The 27527-nt window shown below is 42.5% G+C and overlaps 1 protein-coding gene across 2 annotated transcripts; it reads right to left on the reverse strand.

The window, feature by feature from the left end:
- Positions 1–780: 780 nt before the first annotated feature.
- Positions 781–27470, reverse strand: LOC148652887 (voltage-dependent calcium channel gamma-5 subunit). Of its 2 annotated transcripts, XM_088600127.1 has the most exons (7): positions 26863–27464; positions 13461–13697; positions 12291–12332; positions 8298–8384; positions 5721–5861; positions 4647–4792; positions 781–3834 (listed from the first exon to the last, which is right to left on the reverse strand). In XM_088600127.1, the coding sequence occupies exons 2-7, from the start codon at positions 13666–13668 to the stop codon at positions 3577–3579; spliced, it is 882 nt and encodes a 293-aa protein (XP_088456253.1). In that variant the 5' UTR covers positions 13669–13697; positions 26863–27464; the 3' UTR covers positions 781–3576. The 2 variants fall into 2 exon arrangements, with proteins under 2 accessions (XP_088456253.1, XP_088456254.1); XM_088600128.1 differs by lacking the exon at positions 12291–12332 and having other exon boundaries at positions 26863–27470.
- Between the last annotated feature and the right edge of the window lie 57 nt (positions 27471–27527).

Consider the following 27527-nt stretch of genomic DNA (forward strand, 5'->3'; position numbering starts at 1 on the left):
CCTACAATTCTAGTGGAGGTTTGCGTCAAACTGTTGAAGGTTTAATAGGGGTTTATGCATGTTGTATATTAATTCATTTTATTTTGGTGTAATTTTAAAAACCTTTCACAGAACCTCCAGAAGTACTGGAGAATCTATTCGGGTTGTTTGGGTAGTTTGATACATTCTGTTTATGTGATAATTAATTGCATAAATAATCACATTTACCCATGAATGTAGCATTTGTTTGGTTAATTGCAAATGTGCACAATATACCGTACCACTCTGAAGTAACAAAGATCGTTTTAGTTTCGTAAACTGACAGATTTTTTTTTAAAAATGTCTACATTATATTTATTTAGGCAAACAGTGTAAGAATCTACAGTAGATCTCCGAGCTGTTCTGGGAAAGTGATGTTCAAAACTGATAAAAAGAAAACATACTGTAAACATTCTTCATAGCCTTCAGTTCCCTTGATTTAGAGCCTCCTCAGGGTGTCAGAGATAATACTGACTTAAACCCTCTTTGCACCTGCATCTCTGTGTAGAGCTGCACTCAATTACAGTACTGGCACTGTGATACTGTTCATTTAATATATTTGGTAAATACTGTTTGTTATGCTGTGCATAGTTATCAGTGATGCGTCTCCTAGTGTCTTGAACATGTGTTTATCCTAGCAAGCTGTAGTGATTTAATTTAATACATGATACTAGTATGTATACTTGGATTCAATACAGGGCATACAGGTCTGCATAATTCTGTCTTCTGAGCTATGAAATAATGATTATTCCACTAGCAAAATGCACTAATAAACACAACAATGTTACTTTATTTCTTAGAAACAGAAATGTACAATAACAGTCTAAAATGACTGCTTGTAAAAAGAACAACCAGAACAACAGTATTTGTTTCCCAAACGTTATATACTTTCTACAGTACTGTATTTAATTACAACATGTGCAAAAGCTCACATTCTGAAAATATGCACTGCAAAATGGAAAGCAGCTATTACAAGCATACTGATAAGGTTACAGATTCGTTGCTCCAAGTGTGCTTACAAAATATTAAAACCATCTACAACTGCTGTAAGCTTATATAAAAGTCTATGCTTAATATATATACACGTCTTTTTATATACACATCATTGAACAAACCCATTTTAAAATGAGAAAAATAGAGTATTAGAATTCAATATTAAGACTGCAGAAAAAAAATGGTTTGACGGGACATAAAAACAAAAACCTCCCAGAGAAGGTTTTGAAATGAGAAAAAAGGAATAGGAATGGGTTGATGTGGAATTCGGAAAAGAAACAATTGTAAATTATTAGTATTAAAAGAAGTTTAAATGGAAGAAAAACGTACCTGTGTCTCAAACCAGCACTGCATTAAGAGCTCATAGCTGTAGACTTGAGGGGCACTGCTTGCCTCAAAGGAGCAGTGTAACGATGACCTGAGGGCCTCATTTGTGTAAATCTCTGTGGAGCGTTTGTGGACAATGATAAACGCTAACAGGAAAATGCACAATTAAGTCTGGATAAATGTTGTGGGATCCTGTAGCAATAAACAGGTATAGGTCTGGGCTTTCAAATGCCGAACCTTGGAGCCGACATTCCAACAGGTTTCTACATCAACGGCATAAGGCCACGTAATACACCTTAACTGGTTTCGTTTCTCCTTTCTCCCCGATGACGAGCAGTGTGTACCGTAAGGACAACTAGAAAACCTGCTGCGCTCCAGACCTTAAAGCGTGGAGGAGGTGGAAATCTCTGGCGGATGTGAGTTCACGTTCAGCAGCCGTATGAAATTCCACCCACATGTCAAAACAGAGTATGACTGAGAAGCCAAACAAGTGAATTACAGGTTAGTCCGCCACCCTTCTGCCTGCAGAAGGCCCAGCACTAACTCTTCTCCTTGTACAGAGAAAGTGTATTAATACAGTGAAGGGTGAAGGTTAAGGTCAGAACAGTGGAGGAAGCAGGAGATGGTGTTTGGCTTTGTGTGAATATTGGGGCTATCTGTCCTCTACTTCAGAAAAAAATACATTAAATAACAGAGGCAAACTTAAACCATACAAAAAATGTTTTAAAACAATGTAAAAACAAACTTGCAGCTTTGCTAAAAACACAAGAACGTAAGAAAAATTTAATTCCTCCAGCTTCCTAAGTAAATCATTGCCATGTTTAAAAAACATCTTACTACATTGTGACTGATAAATCAGACTGAAATCGGTCCAACTTCAGCTACTGTGCAGAATTATGAACCGTTCCCTTTTTGTTGAAAATCCCATTAAAGCACAACGAAGTCAGTGCCTGCGAATGCTACTGTAGGTTGGAGCACATGAGTTGTAATTGCATCAATATAAAATTACTATGTAGTTGTTCTATTGCAAGAATTCATGTTAAAGAAATGTTGACCTGCCACAGAGTCCATATATCCTCTGGTGTTCTGTAATACTTACATTTCAATGGGTCTGTACATGCGATTAGCATGTTTGCAGCACATCCAAAGTATAAATACTAATTTTTATATACTATGTGTTGTATTTATATCCCTTCAAAAGTATTACACATAATTACATTTAAACTTATGCTAGTAAAATCTGCATTTTAAAGTATGCTGGATTTTGTTTATTTTTAATACTGTAGGTAACGAAAATGCACCAAGTCGCATAGTACTTTTGTAGAAACTCAACAATGGTGTCTGTCAGTGCCGTATTTCTGCCTCGTTCTGCTGTCGGCATAGACCTGCCTGCACTGAAACAGCAAAGTGCTTTCAGAATGGTGTTTTACTGTTAGAAGGGGATCCTTAAAAGAACGATTTATGATAAGTGTTAAAATAAAGAGCTGTAGATTTACCAGTCATCATTATATTAATATCATGATACAATGTGGTCTATAACAAACGCTTGAAGGTATTGACACAAATACAGTCTACCCTTGGTTTAGACCAACTTGGCTGTTTGCACATTTTGCCGTTTATAAGCACCTTGCCTAAGGTGGATGTTTAAACATGTACATTTAGTAAATGCAATGTAATACTGTGTTCATTTACAAAAATAATACTTTTATGCCAAAGAAACTCTCCCCACCTACAAATTAAAGTTGGAACAGAGAATCGAAAGCGAAATGGTTTTTGACTGCAGTGTGACTCAAGCTCTTGCCGTCACTCCTTTGCAGAAAACGTTTAAGCGCTGATGTTTGAGCAGCTGACAAACGGTACCGTGGCACTTTCACGAAGCATCTTTCGCTGGATTAACACAAACACTCGAATCTCTGTCGTGCCGGCATGAATGCGAGAAGGCCCGGAGGAGCGTCTGCGTCGCCGTGCGCGGTCTTCTTACTGTGGACGCGACCTGCTCTCCCCCCGGGCTGGGCTCGCCCCCGTTGGCAGGCCAGGCGCGTGCCGCACGATCACGGGATCAGAATCAAATCAAACACACACACACACGCGCACACACAGACGTACAGAAAAAGGCATCGTCTCCCCTCTCCTGGCACATGTAATCGGACGCGTGGTTGGCAGCGCCGATCGCCGGCTGCTAAGCTCCCCCTGCCCTTACCTGCTCGCCGCCCACCCCCCCTCCCTCCCCCCCCCAGCTCAGCAGGGCGAGGAGGACATCTGGTCGTAGTCGGGGCACTTGAGGAGGGCCGGGTAGTTGGAGTTCATCTGCAGGGACGCCTCGCTGGAGATGTCGGAGGGGCTGCGCCCGCGCACCCAGGCGTCGGGGTGCAGGAACTGGCCGGAGTAGTCGGAGCAGTTGCTGAGCCGCGGCCGGTAGAAGCCGGGGTGCGGCCGGTAGATCTCCTCGGCCGTGTACCTCTTCATGAACAGGTACACCGACATCACGCCGGCGCTCTGCCAACAGGGCACAGAGCCGGGAAATCAGTTGCGGAGCATGCAGGGCGGCCAGCGCCTCCCACTGACACTTCTCTCCCCTCCATGCGGTTCCCGTCCCACATGGGGTGTTTCCCTTTCACTGGCATTGGTAACTTTTAGGGGGGGAATCATCTGAAGTCAAGTTGTAAGGGACCCATCAAGGTATTATATACACAGATGAGGTCGATATTTCATAACGACGGTGCCCCTCACTCCTGGGGAGCAGGGTTTTATACAGAGATGAAAGACCGGTTTGGATTGGGACCAGTGGCTGTCCAGACCAACCGAGTCAGTATTTGGTTCAGTATAGTACTAGGTATGCAATAATTAGTCTGTTAAGATGTTCTCATTCCCAATAAAAGCCAGGTGACCCCTCGATCTCCAGCAGTGGGCATGCCCAGTACACATGGCAGAATGGCAGAAATTTAGTCAGACGGCACTCTGTCCCCGGAGCTGGACAGAGTGCAGATGATGACTCGAGTGTGAATCTAATCCCAAGGGTAACGGTTGGGATAGGGCTTTCCAAATGGATTCTTTTTGCATAGGGCAGGATTGATTTTGGTTACTGTGGCTTTACTGTAATAACGCCTTTTTTTTCCTTGTCGTCTTGTAAAAAGGAAAGGGCATTAACAGAACAGCTAAAAGGTCAGACTGTGTCCTGTGGTTGGCACTGGCAGTGGGCTGGCAAACCTTACTGCAGCACAGTTGAAAGACAAGGAGGCTCGGTCAGGCGAGAGCTGTGGAAACGGCTCTTTGCGATCCACAGACCCAAAACAGGAAGGAGCACTTACCTCCGTTAACAGGAAGGATATGGCAGCGAATGCGAAGGACCAGCCATACTTGTAGCTGAAATAGGCCTCGTTGTCCTTTGTTCTGTTTAACATTTCATCGTTGATGCTGGATATGTACAACACCAATCCAACAACTAGGGACAGGCCTGGTTCACAGAGACAGGGAAGAGTTTAGAAGGAGCGCTCAGTATACAGAAGAAGTGTCTTATGAGGTGCTGCAGTGAGTCTGGCCTGCTTCCAGCAGGGGGCACCACCTTAGTCATTAGTCAAGAGCCAACAGACTTCACCGGGATATAAGCCATGTGCCAGTGGTGACAGCTGTGAACACTGGAAGTGTAAATCTCTTGAAACAATACAGCAGAGCCTGAGTCTAAGTGAAATGTGCTCATTAATCCTACCATTGAGCACACAGCGATGTGGTGATTCTCTAGGAGGCCAGGTTAAACCCGCCCGCAAAAGAAGAGGTTAACAGGCTTGCTCTCTGTAAGTGTGCTAATCCCTATTAAAGGGCTCCACAAACTACACAGTCAGATGCACAGTACAACATGCAGGAAGTTTAAGCATGGAGCTGTTTTAGCTATGCACAGCAAGACGACACATTTTCTGGAAAGGAAATATGTATAAGATAAGATCACTTTATTGGCCATATACAATTTCTTGTATTAGGAATTCCTCTTTTCTCAGACCCCAGCTTGCTCCCCATGAGACACACAGACAGGGAGAGAAGCTGGGGGTCAGAGCGCAGGGTCGGCCATTTATACGGCGCCCCTGGAGCAGTTGGGGTGAAGGGCATTGCTCAGGGGCCCAATGGAGTAGGATTCCTCTATATATATTGGCGTAAAAACTATATATATACATTTTATATGCCAAGCAGTTGGTTTTATAACTGTTGCCAATTCATGATTAAAATAAAATATTTGGGTCAGTAAATGATTAGCGAGATATTTGTTCACATCTCGGTATCAATCTTCGGGACCAATTAAAATGCGGATGAAGACGGAAATCAATCTAAATGTCGGAATAGTAATTTGCCAATAATGGGAGGATTACAGGTAGAGGCCGGCAGAGGCTCACCAGACAGGATGAAGAAGATGCCGGAGACGAAGGCCAGGATCGTCCGGTGGGGGCGGATGTGGCCGATGTTGTTGAGGACGAAGCCGATGAACATGAAGAACAGGCTGACCAGTGGGAAGGGGGTGGCCGAGCGGATCATCTCTGGAGGAGAGAGGACACAGGGTCAGCGTGGCGAGGAGTCACAGGCTGGCTCCCCTGGAGTCCACTGCGGCGTGTGCAGCAGCACCAGGCGCCCGCTGACATGCCCGCGGCCACAGTCCAGGCACTCTGGACAATGGCATCTGCTGAGCATATCAAGTCCATTTCTCATTAAAATCAAGTTCACATCTAAAATATTGTAAAGAAAAAATACACAGTAGAAGAAATAATACATTTGACACCCACGCTAAAGTATTACACAAAGGTAAATAAATACATAAATTCTGATATATAAAAAGTAGGTGCATACAAAGTAGTTTACATTTTAAGGTGCCAGGGTATTTGTGTGTATTTAATTACAGGAAACGGAGTTGAAGATCGAAGAGTAATAGTGTAGCTCCACTCGTGACCCCATGCAACTGCAGACAAGGTTCCCAAATTGTTTACCAGGCACCTGTGGAGAAATGTATTACTCTCCACCACAGCAGTGTCGGCCATCTTTTTCAGTAGCTCTGTCTCTACACAGCTGCCCACAGGGTGTGAACGGCCCTGGAGCAGCGGTGCTCCAGCTCCTGGTGTGGCTGTTTCAGTGCCTTCGGTCTGAGGGATAAAACGAAGTCTGCAACGTGGTGTCGTTTAAGAGGCTATCCAGAGAGATGGCACTCGAAAGACTCAAGTTCAAGTTTTAAGTTTATTGTCATTACACTCATATACATGAGTATATGGTGTAACGAAATGCTACTTAGCTAGCTCTCGGACATAAGTAGTACAAAGAGAAAAAAAAAACAACAACAACAACAATACAATTGTGTAGCAAAAGAAAGACAGAGACAACAGGCAGTGTGCAAAAAACAAATACAGACGATGTGCAAAAAAAAACAACAGGCAATGTGCAAAACAACAAAAAGGTAACGGGTTATGTGCAAAAATGCATCAACAGAATAAAAATAAAGGGATAAATATTATAGGGAGTGAGCTTTTGACATGCATGGTAGAGGTAGATTTTCAATGTGTGTTTTGTTTTTTGGTAAGAAAGAAAGGAAGAAGGCACTGTGAGGTTCAGATCATAGGTGAGTGATCTCGGGTGTCTTCAAGCAGCAAACAGCCTTCTGTGTGTTTCAGCTTTTTTTGCAGGAACACGATAAGAAACCACGGGAAAGCTGTGTTAAAAAATGCCCCCTCTGGTACCCAGACTGGTTTTCTCTCCAGGCACATGCTGTCCCCCTCCACCCCCATGGGTGGGCAGTTACAGGAATTTCTGTCTGGCGTGATCCCAGAGTGGAGGAGCACAACCCCAACCTCCCGACGCCAGCCTACCCTCCCAAGAGGGACTTCTCCCATTAAACAGGAAGTCAGCATGCTTGTGATAAGCCCTTGGAAGAGCAGTGGGAAGAAGTGAGCGCATGTCAGGTTCTGGATCTAGAGCTAGAGGAAACTCCTAGGAGAGGTGTTGGTAAAGGATACATCTGAAGGAGATCATCCTCCTGGTTCCGAAGAGCAAGACCTGGTTGAGATTGCAGCTCTCGGATAAAGCTATTGCAATGAGACGGATGAAAAACTTATCGTACTGAAAACACATGTATATGTTCCTCCATGAAAATTGAACAAATGTTTCATTCCTGAGGACAGGAAAGAGGAGCAGGAGCAGGACCTTGTTTACACTGGTAGGTTATTGCAGACATGCGATCTCAACGTGCTTCAAGCCAGAACAGATAAAGCGTAATTAAGAGATAAGTTACAGGAGACACAGTGAGGCCTTTTGAGCTTCATGCCATTTTGAAGCCGGCTGAACTGACATTTCTGTACAGGAATCTGTCACAAAGAGAATCAATTAGAATTTTCTTATCTCTCACACAGTTCCACCTTTGACGTCTTCATTTAGACCGATATCTGCCTAATTAAAATCGCACTGCTCTGTAAAAACATTACAGAGATCTGAACTGATATCGATAAAACATGATCATTGATGACAATAATCCCATGTCGATAAATCATGATCAGTTTACTGCAATGGATGCTAAAATCCACAATCTACCTTGCAGTGTTGCTTGAGTTTAGGGTAATTTCACAAAGCAGCTTAACATATTTGAATCAATAACTATTCAGGGGAAATGTTTCCAATTAATACTTCAGAGGGTGAGAAAGGGATGGATCTTTGCTAGTGTTGCACATTACTGTTTGTTGGTCTCAACGCTGACCTACTGCACCTTCACCACAGGAGGGCACTGTTTCAAAGCACAGTGTGGAGGAACATTGTAAAATGTGTTAGTTTGCATTACAGCAGCTGCATTACAGCAGCTTATAGCAGAATTAAATAAATTTGAACAGATTGTTTTGTAAAAACACCAGCGTTTTATTAGGGAGGTTTCACTGAAAGTGTTTCATGAAAGCTTCAAATGCATAAGCAAACATATACAGTAAGAATAAATCATCACTCACTTAGCACACTGACTGTAGACTCAGATGTCATCTGTACATTCATTGGCATGATATATTCTATCGTGAAGCACCGTCCCCTTTCCTCCCCTGAGAGACAGGCAACACAAAGCAGAAATTGTTTCAGCACAGGTGACAGGCAGCTTAGACACATGTAGAACCTACGTGCCACAACAGGAACAGCCCAAGTCAGAGCAAGAAAGCCAGAGTTGCTTGCATGAGTGTTTTTAGTGTTAAGAGGAAGCTCATAAAGCAACAGTGAAGTGATATTGTTTTCAACTGACCAAATATACAAAAAAAATCTCAACTTTTAGATTTTGAAAATACAGAACATATGAGTAACATCAATTGAACAAATAAAATGCACTGCCAGAAACACTTTCATGAATCAAATCCTTTGCCCTTGACACCCCCAAGAATTACAATGAATAAACTAATGTTGCACCTGAATATACTAAAACCTACATGCATGCCAGTTTAACACAGTTACTGTGACTTTACATGCTTCTGTTCTGTAGTCATGCTTTCCCACACTGTTCACTGCCACTCTATTTTAGTTTACACAATAAACAGAAGGGTGTTATTTTCTTTATTCCAGCCACTACACACAGATCATTTCATCTCCCCAAGCATGACCCTCGAGATCTTGATCTTAAGCTTCACAACAAAATGCCTTATATTGAACATGACAGCGGTGCTTGGATTGTAGCATATTTAAACGTCAGAGTCATACAGTATGGTGCTATCGCGGTAATATCCTTTTCTGTGGTTTTTAACAAGAGCAATTCTCCATGTGCCAGCTAGCAATCAGCATTTTGCTGGTCACATCAAAAGTTAGGTGAAGTATGACAACAGCTTGTAGCACGTTGCCCACATAACACCTTGCAAGGCGATGATTAAGTTGTGAGATGGTAGCGCAGTGCAACAGACGGGGGAGGGTTATCTAAATAAATTGCTTCCACAAGATCTGCTCAGCTCCAGTGAGGCCCAGAGTCTGCTTGTCATGACATGGCTGTGTTTCCAGCTGCAACCATAATGAGCTCCAAGTCTTGCACTGTGCGCTGCATCTCCGTCAAGCTGACCTCTCTCTCAGCGAGCGTCCTTCAAGTTCTGGGCCCGTTTCTTTCCCCCCGCTTTCATTGTGTGTTAAGTCTTTGCTCTGCAGAGTTAATTTAGGCCTTGTTACTCCTGTGCAGTGAAGTGAGACGCTTGGAGGACGAATCCAAATGAAGCAGTCAGGCTTCCCCTGACTGAAGCTACTAGGTCTTGCTTCACTGGGCTGAGGTCTGAGATCTTTTGTATTGAAGCTCAGTGACTTCACACTTCAATTTTCTTTCTTAAACTTGTCTAATTTCTATTAAAACACAGGATCATAAGAAGTTCCACAAATAGAGGTAGGCCCATGTTGCTTAATTAAGTTAATTGTTAATATCTAAACGGATCCCAGAAACTTGTAGAGCTGCTTCTTTGAGGAGAATCTAATTCAACAACTTGGTGTAGTGAATACTATAGAACTATAGTGAATTCTAGACCTCGGCTAAACTTTGCATCAAGAAATGTCTCCTAATTTTATCTTCAATGCTTCTTCTCTACTTTTCACCTTTTTAGGCCTTAAATTTCCATTTGTGACCCCCACTAGGTTAGCAATCACTGCACATCTCTTATGAATATGTGTCCATTTTTTAATGTCATTGGGTGTGCAGCATTTCAAGACTGTATATCATTAATTAAGTTAATCATTAAGTTTTAGATGCAACCCGAATGTCTCAGGACAGTGCAAAGTAAGTAGAATAAAACTGAGCCGCAGGACAATATCCTGCACCGACATGGGCTTGATGCATATTTTGGTTGTATTTGTTTTACATTGGGAAAAAGGCAGAACGGAGATGCAGTGGTTAGCTTTGCAGCCTCACAGTTCTGGGGCCTTGGGTTCTATTCCTGGGGTACTCGCTGTGTGGAGTTTGTGTGTGTGTTACCTGCGTTTGTGTGGGTTTCCTGCATGTGCTCAGGTTTCCTCCCATAGTCCAAAGACATTCTGGAAAATGAATTGGCTTCAGGGACAACTGTCCTTGGTGTGTGTGTGTGTGTGTGTGTGTGTGTGTGTGTGTGTGTGTGTGTGTGTGTGTGTGTGTGTGTGTGTGTGTGTGTGTGTGTGTGTGTGTGTGTGTGTGTGTGCCCTGTGATGGACTAGCAACCCATCCAGGGTGTATTACACCTTATCCATGCTGGATGTCCTATGACCCTGAATTGGGTGAAGGGGTAAGAAAATGGAAGGACAGATGTTTTTCACAACAGCATTCTTGATTTCATAATGATGAGGAGTAGCGCAGTGTTCGCTTTAATATTCACCGAGGAGAAAGACTTTCTTTTCACATCAGTGAACCATGCTGGTGCTGTGGAGACTCTGACACCATACTGTATTATTGGATAAAGATCTCAGCCTCTTCTCCATGGTGATTTTAGCAATCTCAAACTGCAAGCCCTGAGGGGCTTAGGATGCTCATCATCTGAGCTGAGATGATAGCATTGCAGGATGTCTATTTATACTGAAGCATGATGCCTTTAAAACAGTTGAGTGAGGATTTTAACTTTTGCTTTATGTCTAGTTGCCCTATTAGTTGATCACTGCATATGTTTCAAGAAGCCTGAAGAAAAGCAAAGACATTTCCTGATAATCTGAAAGTCTAGTCTGCATCTTAAAGTAGCAGTAGAAAATATAGTTCTCACATTTTCTGGAGATTTTAGGGAAACATCATTGCACTGTTTTGCTGTAAGTCTCCTCTTAGGTTACATTTATAGATAGCTGACGTTTCAATTAGACAGTGCTTCTAAAATTGATTGAAACTCTGTTCCCTAACTACTATTGCTACAGTAACAATACAAAATCCAAGTCATGCCTTTGAAATGAAAGGATAAAGAAAACAAGTTGAACTTGGGCTTTTCCTCTGGGGCAAACATGGATGAAAAAATAAATTTATTATTTATGAAGTGTAATGAGGAAAAATCAGCATCAAGTTTCACAACAGAAAAGAAGTGAGAATTGTAAACAATTGAAAACAGCTTAATAGTGGCAGTCTTGATCCAGTAAATTATAAAGGCCTAAACTGTCCTCCTCATAGGATATGAGGTTAAAGATTTTATCAGACTTCATGTGTTCTATTCTCTCATACGCCTACCACAACTCACATATTAATGATAAACATGTACTGTATTTATACTGTAGTTCCGTCCAAAAACACAGCAGTTTCTTAACATTCTACACCAGAATGAAAACACAGCAGAGTATCAGCACTTGGGGAGAGCACTGCTTTCAATCATTCAGTCACTGGACACCTCGTTAACAATGCAAACAGAGACAGATCGGACAGCAGCGGGCCAGAAGAGGCTTCTCACGGCTTCTCTCACCTCCCTCTTTAATACATTATGTATACATAGTGCAATAATCAATAAGAGGTTAATCAATAAGATCAGGGCTCCGAGAAGGAGTCTCAGCACAAACCCTGGCACAGGTTCAAGATAGAAATACTGTAGCTCAAATTAAGCTAGAGATAAATTCAAGGTAGGAAACTTTGTTGTTCCTATGAGATTTTCTAGAAACCTTACTATTTAGTGAAGCACGAGCTTTGACATGAACCCACAACCCTGTAATGGAAATTGAGGTTCTGATCTTTACCAAAAAATGGTAATTTTCAGTTTTTAATGCAATTCTTGGGTTGACCATGTGTAACACCTCAAAGGGCCAGGAACACTGAAAGAACACTCATCCTTAGCTTGTGCTTTTATAGGAGTTGTTTCAGATTGTGCATAGCATAGGATGCATTTTAGCAGGGGTCACACACGTATGCCGTTTCAGATTTCTGGGGTGAGTCAATATAACTACAAAAGCGAGTCAACCTGTGGATCTGTCCCAGTTTGGATTTAACAAGACCCCGTGATCACAAACTGCAGCCTGCAGTCCAGAAACCTCTCAGCCTTCCAGCCAGACATTGTCAATACCTGGTTTAACGGAGGGGGAGACTCGGTCTGTAGCCGGCGTTTCTACAGAGGAAATGATTAAAATTAGTGTCTTTGGCTGCATTTAGAAAAGGCTACCATGCTACTAATCAGTCTTATTGTACGTCCCTGCTAAAGGTAAAGAGTCCCATGTGGTTTTTTAAAGAGACCATTAGCTTGAGACAGGTGCCTATGCTGATTGCCAGCGTAACCTAAGAGAGGGGAAGGAGGGAATAAAGCACAAATGCCCCTTAACTCTAATAATGAATGTTGCTTCTTGGGTTTTTGGGGTGTCATCCCAAGTAGACTGCACTTGGCTTCTAAGGATTCCCAGCTGAGGAAACACAACTATCTATCAGACAAACAGTAAGCAGGTTTTGGGGTTTAATTGAATTTTGAGACCAAAATCTAAAGTCATGTTTCCTGTGGAGGAAACATGTTGAATAGCAAACAGCCCAGGGAAAGGTGAAAGGTGAAAGGGAAGTTCAGAAGAGTGGTGAGGGACCCAGGTGACAAGCATTCACAGATCATCAGTGTCCATACAGTACCAGAACATATTGCCATGACTATATACTAATCTATAACTAGTGCTCAAGATTAGTAGAACATTCCCAACCAGTTCTACTCCTGGATAAGCATGTAAAGAATGGCATCCAAATCTATGAATGAGTCAAAACACGTTTCTGAGGACTGAAGGAATGGTCACAGTTGTTTAGAATTTTTCCTTCCATTGCTGCCTCATCTGCTTTTAAAACTGTTAAGTAGGACAGCAGAACAGAGACACACCGGTATATTTCATACTAAGAACTAATGAAGACAGGCAAGTATGGAAGCCCGTTTCCGCCAGGGAGTAAAGAAAAACACGCTATGGTATCTTAGAATTCAGGTAAGACAATTGGCAACCCACAAAATGTTAATACTTTTACTTATCGATACAAACACTAACACGGATGGTGGCACAGTTTACCATGCAAATAATTATCAAGTAAGCCTGCTGTCAGCTTTATCTTTCAGTAAACATGCAAAACAGCAGAACAAATGCCGACAGTTTTAGTAATGTAAACTATGTGTCTAGCACTAGCCTAAAGAAATGAAGAGGCAGCCATTGCAAACTGTTAACAATACATTTCATGCACATTTCATTAGCAGCTATTAAGGGAGACATGGACTCACCAGCCAGGAAGCAGACCCTCCACAATCCCGAGTGAAGGGACATCTTGATCTCTGTGCTCTGGTTCTGGGGCAGGATGATTCCCTCCTCCAGGTAGAGCCAGTAGTCGGTGCTGACTGCAATGCCCAGCAGCCCCAGACCACACACAGCAAACACGCTGCTCAGCAACGTCAGGGCTTTCCTGCCACATGTGCTCATTCCACACAGCATCCAGCAGAGGATTCAGGTAGAAAAATGAGCTGCAAGGAGAAGTGGTTCAGAATATCAGGGATGAACTCAATACAAAATAATTGCACTCTTCTTGTAATTTGGTAGCTTTGTAATGATAGTGGTCTGTTCTGTGCTTCAATGCACTTAGGAATATACACTAGCCATGTTTGTAAGACACAGCAGCATGGTTCTGTGGTTAGGCATCTGGACTTATAACAGGAAGGTAAATTCCCACATGAGGCACTGTTGTTATACCCCTGAAGTACTTAGTATACTGGAATAGCACCAGCGAAATGCCGAGCTGTATAAACAGATGCAAATGTAAGTTGCTTTTGATAAAAAAGGCCTGATAAATAAATGCAAATGATAAGTCTATAATGTGTGGTACATGATCAGAGTTGAGTAATGATATTGGTCTACAATGTAGTGTAATGGTCAGAGTTGAGTAATGATATTGGCCTACAGTGATGTGTTATGGTCAGAGTTGAGTAATGATATTGGCCTACAGTGATGTGTTATGGTCAGAATTGAGTAATGATATTGGTCTACAATGTTGTGTTATGGTCAGAATTGAGTAATGATATTGGTCTACAATGTTGTGTTATGGTCAGAATTGAGTAATGATATTGGTCTGTAGTGTACTATATGGTAGTTTTAACTTGGAAGTTATACAGGTCTGTAATATATTAATACATTAATTACGTATACCTTACTAATAATACACACATCATAATATTATCAATTATCTGTACTGCGTTGCCATTTTAATTCATTAATGATGATGATATGCCTCGCTGTATTAAAGCAGGAATTCAGTAATAAAATCTTAGAATAGTGTTCTATACTCAGTTGCAGTGCATTTGTGAATTAGCACTCTCGTGTTAAGAAATATTCCTCGTCCATTGTATCCATAAAATTAATATTGCTACACCTCACATTGATCTGCACCTGTAGCTGGAAGGTTGCCGGTTTAAATCCTGTGGCCGGCAGAGGAATCCTAGTCCGTTGAGCCCCTGAGTGAGGCCTTTAGCCCCAACTGCTCCAAGGGCACCATATAAATGTCTGAGCCTGCGCTCTGACCCCAAGCTTCTCTCTCCCCATCTGTGTGCCTGTGTGTCTCATGGAGAGCAAGCTGGGGTATGCAAAAAGACGAATTCCTATTGCAAGAAATTGTATATGGCCAATAATGTGATCTTATCATCAGCACTTTATCAACTACACCTACTCTTCTCAGAATCTCCTGATAGATCCATGCTTTGCTTGTTCATATTATAAAGTCTGGATAATTTACCAGACTTTTAACTCCTCAGTCATCTGGAAACTATTAGTTTACATACGTTGGTGGATCTTTCTGTTCTGATAGCCTACATTTTCACCACACTGGTATATACTGTAATGGTTTATTAGGAAGCTCCCAGTAAAGAAGATGACTAATTATGTTTTGTGTCTCCTTGAGGTCTCAGTGACATATTGCCACCAAACCTACTCAGCAGGAAGAGGAAGAGACTAATGAAATCATTTACATAAATATGCATATTAATGAGATGTGTGAGCCAGAAATCTGTCAAATGATTTATGATTCTACACTTAACATATACTGTATCCAGCAAAACAGTATGTAATGAACTATTACAGTATCACAAAAGCCTTCTGTAAAATTAGTATTTTACATGCATTGCATGTAGCTGAAATTTAGTAACATAAATATAGAATCAATATCAGAAGGGCATCATGTAGAAATTTTCTGTAATTGTTCCTAAAGGTTACTATTAATAATTAACTTTAATAACTAATGAAAAGGTTGGAGACAGAACCCCTAATCTTGCATTGTTATTTTGCTTTTTTTACAGTAAAAAGGAGCAATATTGATGGGGGAAAAAATCTGAATTATTTCTGTTGTTTTTTCACACTCACCAAAATAATAGTGCAAAACCACTGGGATATAGATTATTTTAACACATGTTGGGGATAGAACAGAACTGATAGGTAATATTATTGTCTAAAATTATACTACTGCAGAATCAACTTATCATTGAATTTAAGCCAGAAACCAAAATAATATGTTGCAGCAATTCCCACTTCAAGGCAAAAAGTGTAGTTTTTATCAGTGGAAGTATTATGTGATAAATCTATCATGTAAGTCTATATACTGACTCCATCATGTTCGTGGAAAACTGCAGGTACCTGCAATGCACAATGGTGCTGATGAATTCTGGAAAAGTACAGGCTTTTATACCAGCAGTGATTGCATCCTCTCAATTATTTCCAATACCTACCCCAGTGGCATGACGCAGTAGCATGACATTTTATTTCTTAAAATAAAAGAATTACATTGCAGACATTGTAGCTTTTGATGCATTTAACAAATGGACACTCGTTAAAAGTGCTTAAGACCAGCACAGCAATCATATTTCTTCACGTACTGTACACATACAGGGCACGGTCACTGGTTGTGAATGCCAGCACTTATGGTAAAGCATCTAAATCCTGAAAAACGGTTAAAACAGTGATTAAACGTCAAGTGACCTATTGTAGTGCGTGCATCTTGTTTCCAACTCTGACAAGCACTCTGAGCATGTGCTCTTTTGAACTTTGTGCACACCCATGGAGAAACCCACAGGGATTCCTCAGAAAGCAGTTCAGGCAAAGGTCTCTTTAATCCCCTCCTTCTTTAAAAAGCATGGCAGGCACCGCTGCTGTCAGATATTGTAAGCATGAGCATAATGAGGGTAGAAGCAGAGGAGACGATCTGGACAAAGAAGAAAGCAATGGGCAGATGGTCAGTAATATTTTCCAGTGCCTTTTCTGAAATCCGGAAAATCGATTCCTATTTTGCAGTGCAGGTGTCAGCACCAGTGCAAGCATTGAAATGTAGAGCTCTTTAAAAGTATGCAGAAGTTTAAGAAATTTGTAATTGGAAATTCATATGTTGTCCCTGTTTTTTATTTCTTCAACAAGAGCAACAACATTTTCCATATTGAAAATATTGAACAGTTATTTAGCACTACTGCATTAATAGCAGTGCCATTCATTTCCTTTATTCTTTGTCACACACTATCCTTTTTATTCTATTTTACACTATATAAAAAACAGAACAAAGAGGAATAAACTGATACAATTGAGGGTATAAAGGAACACCCTACACAGACAGGCTTGTAGAATTGAATCCCTGTAGGTCTTGAACAGAGACTATAAGGGGACCCAATTGTTCAAAATCCCCAAAAGCACCAACAAAGTCGACCCAGCAGACTTCTACACGATAAACAGCGAAACCTGAACCAGAGGACATACTGTAAGTGAAAACTACGTGAAAGAGCACTGAAATCGAGGTACCTCTAAATACAAAGGGGTGTACTGCAGGATTGTGGAATAAGCTAACCAGCCATGTTGTCGATACCAAATTCTTGGTTTCTTTCAAGACACAGCTAGACAAGATCCTGGGATCAATTACTGTAACTGCTAATGGTCAGAAGGGCTCTTCTTTTAACCTCTCTTATGTTGTTATGCACCAGCTAACAAATAAACCGATCAAGGAATCTGAATGAATACTATTAATGTATTGAATTTAATAACACGAGGACGCAGCTCTCAAGCACGCAGTGTCAGCTGGTCTTGTCTCAGATGCCCGTGCCCTGGTATCCGAGCACAGGGCTCGTCTCTGTCCACCGGTGGCCCGAGTCAAAGCAGGCTGGAGAGAGACTGCAGCTGAGCTGCCAGCCGTCTCCCTGGCATGGGGAACTCTGAGCCAGGGCGGCTGTCTGACGCTCAGCCATCGAGGTTAAACTGAGAAAGTGGGTCACAAAACAAACTAGCAACAACAGAGCAAAGCGCATCCCCAGTGCTATGGTTTCAGGAGCTGACTGGTACAGCCTGTAAGAGATGTTAACTGTTCTAAAACATGACAGGATCCAATGCTTGACTACCTTCTCTCTCTACTGGGAATAGATAAAGAGTGGAGTACTGCTGACAGCGTGCCAGATTCAGCCCATCAGGAAATGTTCCTTTGGACATCATTGGAGGCCGAGGCAGGTTCATGGGAGAAGGCATTCAAGTATGAAGCATGAGCTTTGTAACTGAGGCACAGCAGCACCCAGCTCGCTGTCTTTCCTAATGAACGTTTTAGTTTAAGCAATGCAGTCAGCTTTGTGTCTTCTGAGTCAATCAAAATAAAAAAAAACAAAACTGCTGAAGAATAAATAAAAGTACTTCTTTTTTTTAAAAAAGCAATCGCACTACAGTCTTGAAAACAAGCATCAAGCTGTGTTGAAGTGACAAACTTTTACCAAGCAACGCCTACACACACATCAGCCACCCACAAACCATGTCAGCATGATGGACGCAGCATTAACCCTGTCACAGACACCAGCTCCAGAGGAAAAAAGAACCCAGTTACAGATTCCGTCTGCCAACACCTCACTCGTTAAAGGTAAGAGAATACATTGAGATGTTCTTCAGAAAAAAAGCAGCTACTCCATAAGCAAAGTTTACTCCAGTCCCCAGCTGGGTCAGAAGGAAAAGAGGCAAAAAGAAGGACAATCAATCTTTCACTTTCTTTTTACTTTTAATACCATCTCCCAGACCACTGCCCCTGCCCTGCTCCAAACAGAGGGCTCCGGCAGGCGGGTTTTGCAAGGGTTTAGAACCCAACAATGGGACTGCCTGCGCCGCGTCTTGGCAGGTTAAGTGTGTTTTGCTCTGAGTGCCTCTGCTTCTCCTTGATCATCTCTGCATCCCAGAAGAATGACAGAAGTGATTCATCATGTGGTTGCCAAGGACCCTGGTTACTTCATGCCTGGATCTCCTTGTCAGAGCTGTAACGTAAAAGCCACAGTCCTGCCAGCCAGCACGCAGACTGGTCACCCGCCCTTATGGATGTGTAGATCAAGGTCATTTCATTTCATGACTGAAGGAGGTTTTTTAAATATTTGGTCACCTCTGTTGATATACAGTAGCAATCGCCTAGATGTGAAGTGAATCTAGTACTCCACCACAGACAAGTTTGCAGGTCAAATTTCATTTAATATTTGTTGCTGAATATATATTTGTTATACAGTATAGGTCTAACCACCCTGTTATTTGCATATAACATATGCTAATAAAGCTTATGCTGCTAGAATTTCTTGGCCTGAAGCTGCAGAATTTGAATTTATCATTAGAAAATTATCCGTACATCCGTACATTTTGTTCAATGCAAGGGGCTTGACAATGTCTTCCCTGTTAATCTGCGCCTGGAGAAAGTGGTAAGAGATAAACCCTGTCAAGATGTTAAGGGAACAAACAATTAAAACGGGAAGAAGGATTCGCTGAAATTCTTCATCGTGTGTGGGCGTTGTCAGGCTGCAGGAAACGCACAAAGTGGAACGTCTCACCGCCTCACACACTTCAACCGGAATGGGATTAAGGGGTAATTGCAGGCAGTTTCATGCTCTGCTAACCTGAGGCAAAGTCTTGCGAAGGCAATGGCCTGATTCAGAAGGCAAATCTCAGAGCTGAGTTTAGTGGTCTTTCACCAGTCCTGTGTCTGGACAGAGACACTAGCTCCGCGCCAGATCGTTATCGCGTTTCTGTGAGACCAGCACCCCAGGAGAACTTCCTGTGCACAAGGGACCTGGCCTCAGTGCTTCTCTTTATTGGTTTAAATTCCTCCGTGGTCTGCGCACTTCAGCTCAGTCATGAAGAAATGACAGTCCAGTCCTCTGCAGTGACCCAGAAGGCAAGCATAAAAATGATGAAAAGCAAGCAAGCTATAGGTCATGCACATCATCCTAACTCAGCAAAGTATTACCTCAGTTTTATTTCTATATTTCTTCTTGCAGAAATATGGCAGATACCTGAGAGGGACAGTAAGCTTACTGAGTCAATACCAAATTCTAATCCTTACCTAAATGATCTAATGAGTTCATTTCTTTTACATCAATATTAATGTGTAAAGGGAACAGTGTGATCAATCTTGTGAAAGACATAAGCTCTCACTTGTGCAGGAATTGTCTTCCAACCCAAAGCCAACAGCACTTGTAATAAAACAACACCACAGGGTGAATTTTTGTCTAAATGTTTTTAGAAAGATGTTGTCCTCATGTCCGCGAGGCTAGCGGATGTCTTGGTCTCCTGCTGAAGACCCTGCTCATGACCCACCCAGAGAGGTGAGCCCGACTGCTATGGCTTCATGTAAAGTAGGTCAACCCCTTTCTCGCTGCTCAATGATCACGCCTCTGGCCTGATCAGCTCCAATTCAATTACGTCCACTTTGCCACTGCTTAAAATAACCAACAGAAAGCCCTGGCTCAATTAACAAAGACCAATAAAAACACAAACATTGTCTGTGCCTCCACATTGGGGTTGCTTTAGGGTTTTAATACAACTGGAGGAATCGTCATCCATTTCTTCGTACTGCGATTCACATTCTCAGACTATTAAAAATATCCTACGAACTACAGTATAAACGGGAAAAGCAGAGGTTAATTCCATGCTGAAACATAAAAGGAAAATGCCCCCTTCTCTAATGGCGAGGGGCATTTTACCTGCAATTTAAATCAGTCTCCTCTTGAAACATTAATAACCGAAAGCTCATGGGGGAGGAGAGTCTCAACATCCAGCACCACAGCTCCTTCGAGACAAATTCCTCAGATAGGTTGTATGTGCACATTAAAGCTGTTGCATGCTTAATTAAATGGGCTGATGTTCACATTGCATTGCTTTTGGAAGACGGATAAACCACAAGTGCTGGAGCAACACCGTCATCGGGTACATGAATTTCTTGCATTTACCCTAAAAATGTCTGAAGGAAATCAAAAGGTGGTTCTCTAGATGATACAATGGCTCAATGACACTAAATGTATTTTGCACTGCTTCAGTGAAAGGGTAAAAAAAATTGTTACTGAAATATATATTCATAGTCCTATTCCTGTGATGTACATACTATTGAATGTTTTAGCACAGTAGTACATGTAGTACACACGCCTCACAAGAACACTGCATGGGTATGTGCAATGCTTTGAAGCTGCAGTCTTGCCTCCTGTTTGCATGCAGCGCACTTGACCGCATGCTCCTGCTCATCACTGTCTGGACGTTCTCCTCCCTAGAGAGGAAGGGGGGGCCGGTGCCCAGACTCATGCCCTCTTGCACACGAGCACAGGGCTGGTGTTCAGCAAAGCGCATGAAAGTGCTGTGCAGCGCGTGACCTAGTTCACTGGATCGCAGTCTCAAGGCCCTGTCTCCTGGGAAAGTGTTTTTCTCTCTGAAGCAAGGTCAGGAAGAACACAACCGCCCAGGGACGAGGTGGCTTGGGCCGACCAGACTGTGGAAACGTCACGAGGGTGTGAAAACGGCAACTGCTGTCCCTCTCGGGGGGGTGTGCCCCACGCTGACGCAGCCGGCAGCCCCAGCTGATGCAGCCGGAGAGCTGCTGATAAATGTGAGCACTGAACTCAGGACTTCCTGACCTACAAAACTTTTGACACCTGCTTGTTTTGCCTTTGCGGAGCATGCTGATTGGTGACTATGATGTCAGTCCACCACAGCAAATTATAGTGGTACAGTATTGCCCTGCAAGATGTAACAGTCTTATTGACCTCTGTGCTGCCACAACACTGTGTGCAGAAGAAAGTCTTCTGCCCTGAACTGACTTGACTTGTACAGTATCTCAACTATAACATACTTAGAAATGTGCAGTGTTTTTAGTTTCAGAGACCCTGTCTCTCCTTTAAAAAAACAAACTCAGAGTTCATAATTATAGAACAGGGATGTCTGAACACTACGTTTTTCCTGATTCAGTCAGAGGAAAGGTGGCAAATACCCAGTTCCCGAAATTACATTAAGCTTTCCAGTGAAGTTCCCCTTGCAGAGCACAAAATCCAACAAAATGTCCTTTAAATAAACTGAAGGTTAAGAATGTCCTTGGATTGGCTGCAGAATATTGCACTTGAGCAAAAAAAAAATGTTTTCCACTTCTAAATGCTGGCCAGCAATTCCCAGGAGACTAACTAAGGACATGTCGATCGCAGAATGAAAACAAGCCAGGGGAAGGAAACACAGACTGCAAATGCTTTACCAGCAAAAAAGATGTCTCACGCCCATTAATGTAGCATCACAATATGCACTGTTAAACAGCATTTTTACTACCTCAATAATCTAAAACTGGAATTTCTTGTACTTAGTTTCTGCAGCAGAGGCAGATGTGATCAAGTATATGTACAGTACCATAAAGTGTGCTGTACTGTACTGCACAGTACTGTTTTGCTCTCAATGGTAAGTCCTGGAGGTGGTGTCAGGTGAACACATCCATATTGGCAAAGCACAAAATACACATTTTTAAATAGGTACTAGTTTGATTTTTTTGTTGCAATGGAGAAATACCACTTGAAAAAAGGTATGAATTATGGTTTGTCCTTGACATTCTGAACAAGCCATGTACAGATGACATGTACTGTAGGTATAAAATGGTCTTTTTTCCCCGAAAAGGTTGTTATGCAATATGTTTGCAGACAAGGCCCTAAAAATCTTATATCTGTTTTCCTCTGGGTAGTAAATGAAGCTTCTCTGGTCTTTTTCCAGTCCTGCCTGGACTCTAAAGGCTTGCTCTAAAAACACTGAGGGCAAAAGCATTTTCCTTTTTAAGATGACTGGCAAGGCTTTTAAACTACTTAGCAAACTGAATCCTTTCTTCTCTCTTAGTGCTTTATAAGATTTAAGAGGTTTTCCTTTATGTTATTTAAATCATGCAACATAGCAGTGGGCTCAACCACAGAGCAAATGTCTAATTTGTTAAAACCAGCAGAATTTCATGGCCATTTCTTTCAGGCTTCTTACTGCAGATAAAACACCCCTGTCAAAGGGGGTCTTCATTTAAGCTCTTCTGTAGACAGTCATCATGTCACAGACACATAAAGTGCCGATGAAGACTACTAATAAAAAACAGGACTCATTCTGTCCACAGCACTTATCAGCTCTTTCAGGAAATGCACACACAGAACTCCTCTCTTTGCTTGACAGTGAAAGGAAAACAAAGAGTAACAAATTTATAAAACCATCTTTTCAAAACGTTTGAACTGCTTAGAAATGATCAGGAATCGCAGAAATATAATTAGGAAAAAAGTGAAGAAGCTACAACTATTCAATTAAGCCCCAATGCTGTCAGAGCAGTGACCCAGCTTGTTGAATATATTTGAACCAGAGCAACTGGACACCACTAGATTCAATCCAAGCTAGCTGGCCACCCGACAGCCAGACCCTCAAGGACCGAGTTAATTAGGAACTGACAGACACTGACAGCAGGAGAGGGTACAAGTGCAAACCTCCTTTTGACACGGCAAAGCCAGACAGCTGGCAAAACATCATAATGCAAGAGCTCATGCCTATAATACAGTATGTCCAGGGACTTTCAGAGCTCTTTAATTTGCGTTGTTCTTTTTACATTTTATCAGTCAAGAAACATAAGACAGACCTTTCATTCTCTGAATGGCTTCAGAGCCGTCTGCATTTTTTCAACTGTACCTCAAGGGAAGGCTTGGAGGGAACTGAACGACTCCTTGTCTGTTACTCGATTAAACCTCCTTTGCTAATGAAGCATAAATAGCAGATGCTAACGGAGAGTGTGGCAACAAGTGGCAATTCGTTCCTGTTCCACGCAACAGCAGCAAATTGTGGGGAATCATGATAAGGATGGAGCCACGGCACATACTCTGCCCTCAGGACCTATACTGTATCCAGAAGCACAACTGCCTCTGCCTCTGCCGGGCAGGAGCCCGCCGTTAATTTCTGCTTCAGCCCAGCATGGAGGCTTATCACTTCAACATGCAACAGATTTCAGTTCCTAGCCAGAAATGTAATTTTCCGTGATATTTGACAATGTGCAAAATACCACTTTGCATTGTCTACAGAAGAGGAAATCTGTTTAAGAAGAACTAGCAGATGCACAGAATACCAATCAATGCATTCCGGGACACAAACCTGAAGGTAAGTGTGAAAATGTGCCCCAAAGTTAAAGCTGGATCAGTGAGTGCTAACGAATACCTCAGCACACTGTCAACAACAGCAGGAGCCAGGCATGCTGTGACTAGGCTGTGAAGTATACCGAAATATCCTGAAGTCTTCTTGATTTTTTTTTAATGTGTTTAAACGTTTTTTCAACATATTGCATAATCCCAGACACACATCCAGTTGACTGTCATGTTGATTTTAGGAACTTCAAATAAGACTTACTTTTGAGATGCCACCAAAAACAAATCCCACTTAGAAAGTCTTCAGTCTGAATCTGTGTGGGTTAAAATTGGCTCGCGGTTCTGTTTATTTTCAAATTAACACAGAACTATGTGACTGCCAGGCACAATTAACATAAAGCAAACATTTTTGGATGAACTGAAAACAGAAGGAGGGGGTAGCCCATGAGTGGCAGTCAGCCAGGGTGAACATTTTGGAGGTTTTGAGCAAAATCAGCTTTGGTCACCTTCCCTGAAGGAGTCTGCCGACCGGGTTTACGTTTCTGAAGCAACTCAGAAGATACAAAGTGGGTTTGATATCGCCTTCATTAATAACTGTGATATAATCAGAGAATAATTTAATTAAAGCAAAGTTAATTATTTCCCAGAACATCCCTTCAGCTGGAAAATTAGCAGAAATTCCATGTGTGAATAATTTATCTGCTCTGATTGCAAGGCCACTTGACATTTCTGCTGTCTGGGAGTTACAGACGGTGTTCACCATGATTGTAAAGAGTGTTCAGTACAGTTCTGTTCTGTGCCTCTATGTGCCAGCACCTCAGTGTCCATGAGCTAAATAACAGGTAGCGAGAAACACAAGTCTTGATGTGAAATGACTTTGTTTTTACTCACTTTTGTAATTCTGCCCTTCATTCAAGGATTAAATGGATTTTAAACAGTATTTTTAGTAGTATGTTATGAACCAGCATTTATGGATGCATTCAATTTCTTGTCAAATCTAAAGTAAGCAATCTCTTACCTAGGCCTGTCCTATGTCTTCAAACTCACCTATAAATCTGGACATATAAAAATCCAGTTAAAACGTGGATACCAAGAGCATGTTTCTGTGCATAAACCATTTTAACAGCATTTGCATAACATAGAGCATAACATGCTTGGTTCGTTTTTTTAAACCAATTCTGCATAGACACTTCACAGAGCACAACGTCAAGCTTCCTTGCATAGCAACATTCTGTGCCGTGAGAGTGGAGACTGTACACAGTGTCTCAAATTAATGATTCACAAATATAGCTTGTTTCTACACTACGTTACATTACACATAAAGCAACCCCCCGTCCTTACATAGGACACAAGAGTGCTTTACCTGTAAAGTCCTGCAGACTTTACAATCAATAATTTAGTGTTGGTTTGGATTCAAAACCTGCACTTACGGGTGCAGATGCCCGATTCAGTCCAGCTTGAAAAGCAGACGCTTGTCCGGTCTACTGTAGCTTTCCTGGTAGTGGTTGAGGAACGGTGTTAAAATATCACTGTTTGGATTCAGGGAGTTGTTCTCTTGTTGAACATACTGATCAATCAATTCTGTCTCTCTGGGCCCACTGACCTCTAACTTAACCTGGTAAAACAAGCTAGCCTCTGCAACCAAATGCACATTAACTTTACAGTCTGTTTTAAGTATAACTCATTTAAGTCTTCACTGCCATACTAATTTAGAAGAGCTCGTCAGATCACGTGTAGATATTGCTTTCCTCATGATAACAAGTTTTATAAGCCAGTTAACCCTGCTCTGAAACATTTTGAATCAGGATGTGTGTCTACTGTCTTGTCTGAAGGGCAGAAACGCGCGCTGCTCATCGTCGCTCATCTGAAACCAGAGCTGGGGACAGCATGTCGCACTCGGGTCCCGGTGCTAAACGAGCGGTGTCAGAGGACGTTCTGTTCCTGTCACACCGCTCGCTTTCTGTCTCGGCTATAATTCGTGCGGGCCAGGGCAACAGTCCGTGAGCAATCTATAGCAGAGGAAAAAGAAAGTGCTGCACCCACCCTGCACCATCGGCGGGCATCGAGCGGTGCTGACAAAAATAGCACACAATTCCCTTAACTTTCTACAGTTTATTTAAAGCAGCGTGAAACCGAGAGAAACGGAAAGACACCGAAGGACAAGAGCGAAACAACGAGGGAAGACACTGTACACGTTATCGGTATTTCTTCTGAATACGGGTGCTGTCCAAGGTGCTGAAGTTATACTCCCAGGCAGTCTTGAGCGTATTCTAGCCTTTTTAACATGCAGTTCGAAAAGGCACGGTTTTTTGCACGGTTTAGATTTCTTCTTTAAAGAGAAAACAGGGTTTCCATCTTGCATATATATATATTATTAATTAAATTAACAGATCGCCCTTCGAGCGCTGGAATCCACACTGGGCACCGCAGCCCGTGATTCCGACCCCTATTACAGGCTGAAGGCCGAGCAGAGTTACCTGAATAACAGCAGTCTGTAAACAGTTGACTGCTGGCAAAAAAAAAAAATTCAAATGCAACAAGGAGACGCATTCAGCAGCTAATGACACATGCTTTTGTTTAAACACAACAGAATCCCGGAGAGCCTGGACGCATGTTCGGAAAAAAAATAATATCCTAAGTAGTCATTTATCTTTTTCTCGCTAGTAATTACGCGCGGTTTTGGTGTTCTGTAATCTACCAACTTTAGCTCAATACAACTTCATTGCTGGTCCACTATTACGAGATCGAAATTGCATCTGTGCAACCTTGTGCGGTGATCTGTGACTGTAAGTCCCCAAGTCTACTGCAGGTAAAAACTGTCACAACTCGGGAGATATACAGATGCCCATATGGTCTTTAATGATGTTTTAATATTTCTGCCTGTCACTAAAAAAATAGGTGTTTAATTTTTATTTGTGAACATAGCCCATTGGACAACCGACATAAGGAACATCCAGGTGTGACAAAGCAACCACAAACACACCAGAACGGAAATACCTTCATTTTTTAGGTTCGTTTTTCAAAACTGTACCTAAACGTTAACGACTTTATAATATCCTTGATGTAAAGTTCACAGCCTCGCCGACACAAGATAAACTAAGCGACCAAAAGTACTTTTAAAAGCAGAGCATTGTTTAAACACAACGACGAAACCACCATTCGCCACGGCTCTAACCCCTTCTGTCTTAAAAAAACAACACACACACCCAACCGCAAAACGTTTGCTGTGTTCGTTCAGAACCGACAAGGGGAATACCTTCCACAAGCAGTCTGGGTTTTGAAGATACCCGAGAATCTTTCCCTTTTCCCGGAGCTCTCCGGCTCCGCGCTTCCCGTGCTGTGGGCTCGTTAAGCGGAGCGGCGCGTCTCCAGCGGCGCCTCGGGGAGACGGGAGAGCCGAGCGGGGGAGATTCTGCAGTCAGGGGCGGCCACCCCTCTTGACCGGGCGACCCGACGCAACCAAACGACGGCGCTGGCGTGCCGTGCCGTGCTGTGCTGTGCTGTGCTGTGCCGTGCCGTGCAGTTCAGTGCAGTGCAGTGCAGTGCAGTGCAGTGCTGTCCTCCCGCTGGACTCCGCTCTCCAGACTGAAGTCCACAGTGGGAGCAGGCGGTCGGACTCGCCAAGCTCAGGGCGCGTCACGTGATCCGCCGCTCGCAAGTGATGGCAGGGATCTCCAGCTGCCCTGCCGAGGGGGGCGGTGGAGGGTCTCTATTTTTTGTTCTTCCAATAAAGAGTTGGAGCTCGTAGACGTGCGCCGTGCCTTTGCTTGCCGGGGTGGGTGGGTGCTTGTATTCGCTACGATGGTGAATAGCGTCTTTTTGGCTGCATTTCTTCTGCAGGAGCGCAGACCCCCCCCACCCCCACCCCTTACACATCCTCTCCCCGATCATTAGCCACGTGTACAGCTAGGATCTAGAGCA

The sequence above is a fragment of the Lepisosteus platostomus genome, chromosome 11, assembly GCF_059453375.1.
Source record: "Lepisosteus platostomus isolate fLepPlt1 chromosome 11, fLepPlt1.hap1, whole genome shotgun sequence".
NCBI lineage: Eukaryota > Metazoa > Chordata > Actinopteri > Semionotiformes > Lepisosteidae > Lepisosteus > Lepisosteus platostomus.

Coding starts and splice junctions, on each gene's coding strand:
- LOC148652887 (XM_088600127.1), bottom strand. CDS start 13,668: ATGCTGTGTGGAATGAGCACATGTGGCAGGAAAGCCCTGACGTTGCTG. Junction 5,862..8,297: donor GTCTACAGTCAGTGTGCTAA/GTGAGTGATGAT, acceptor TCTCTCCTCCAG/AGATGATCCGCTCGGCCACC. Junction 3,835..4,646: donor TATCCTTCCTGTTAACGGAG/GTAAGTGCTCCT, acceptor CCCTGTTGGCAG/AGCGCCGGCGTGATGTCGGT.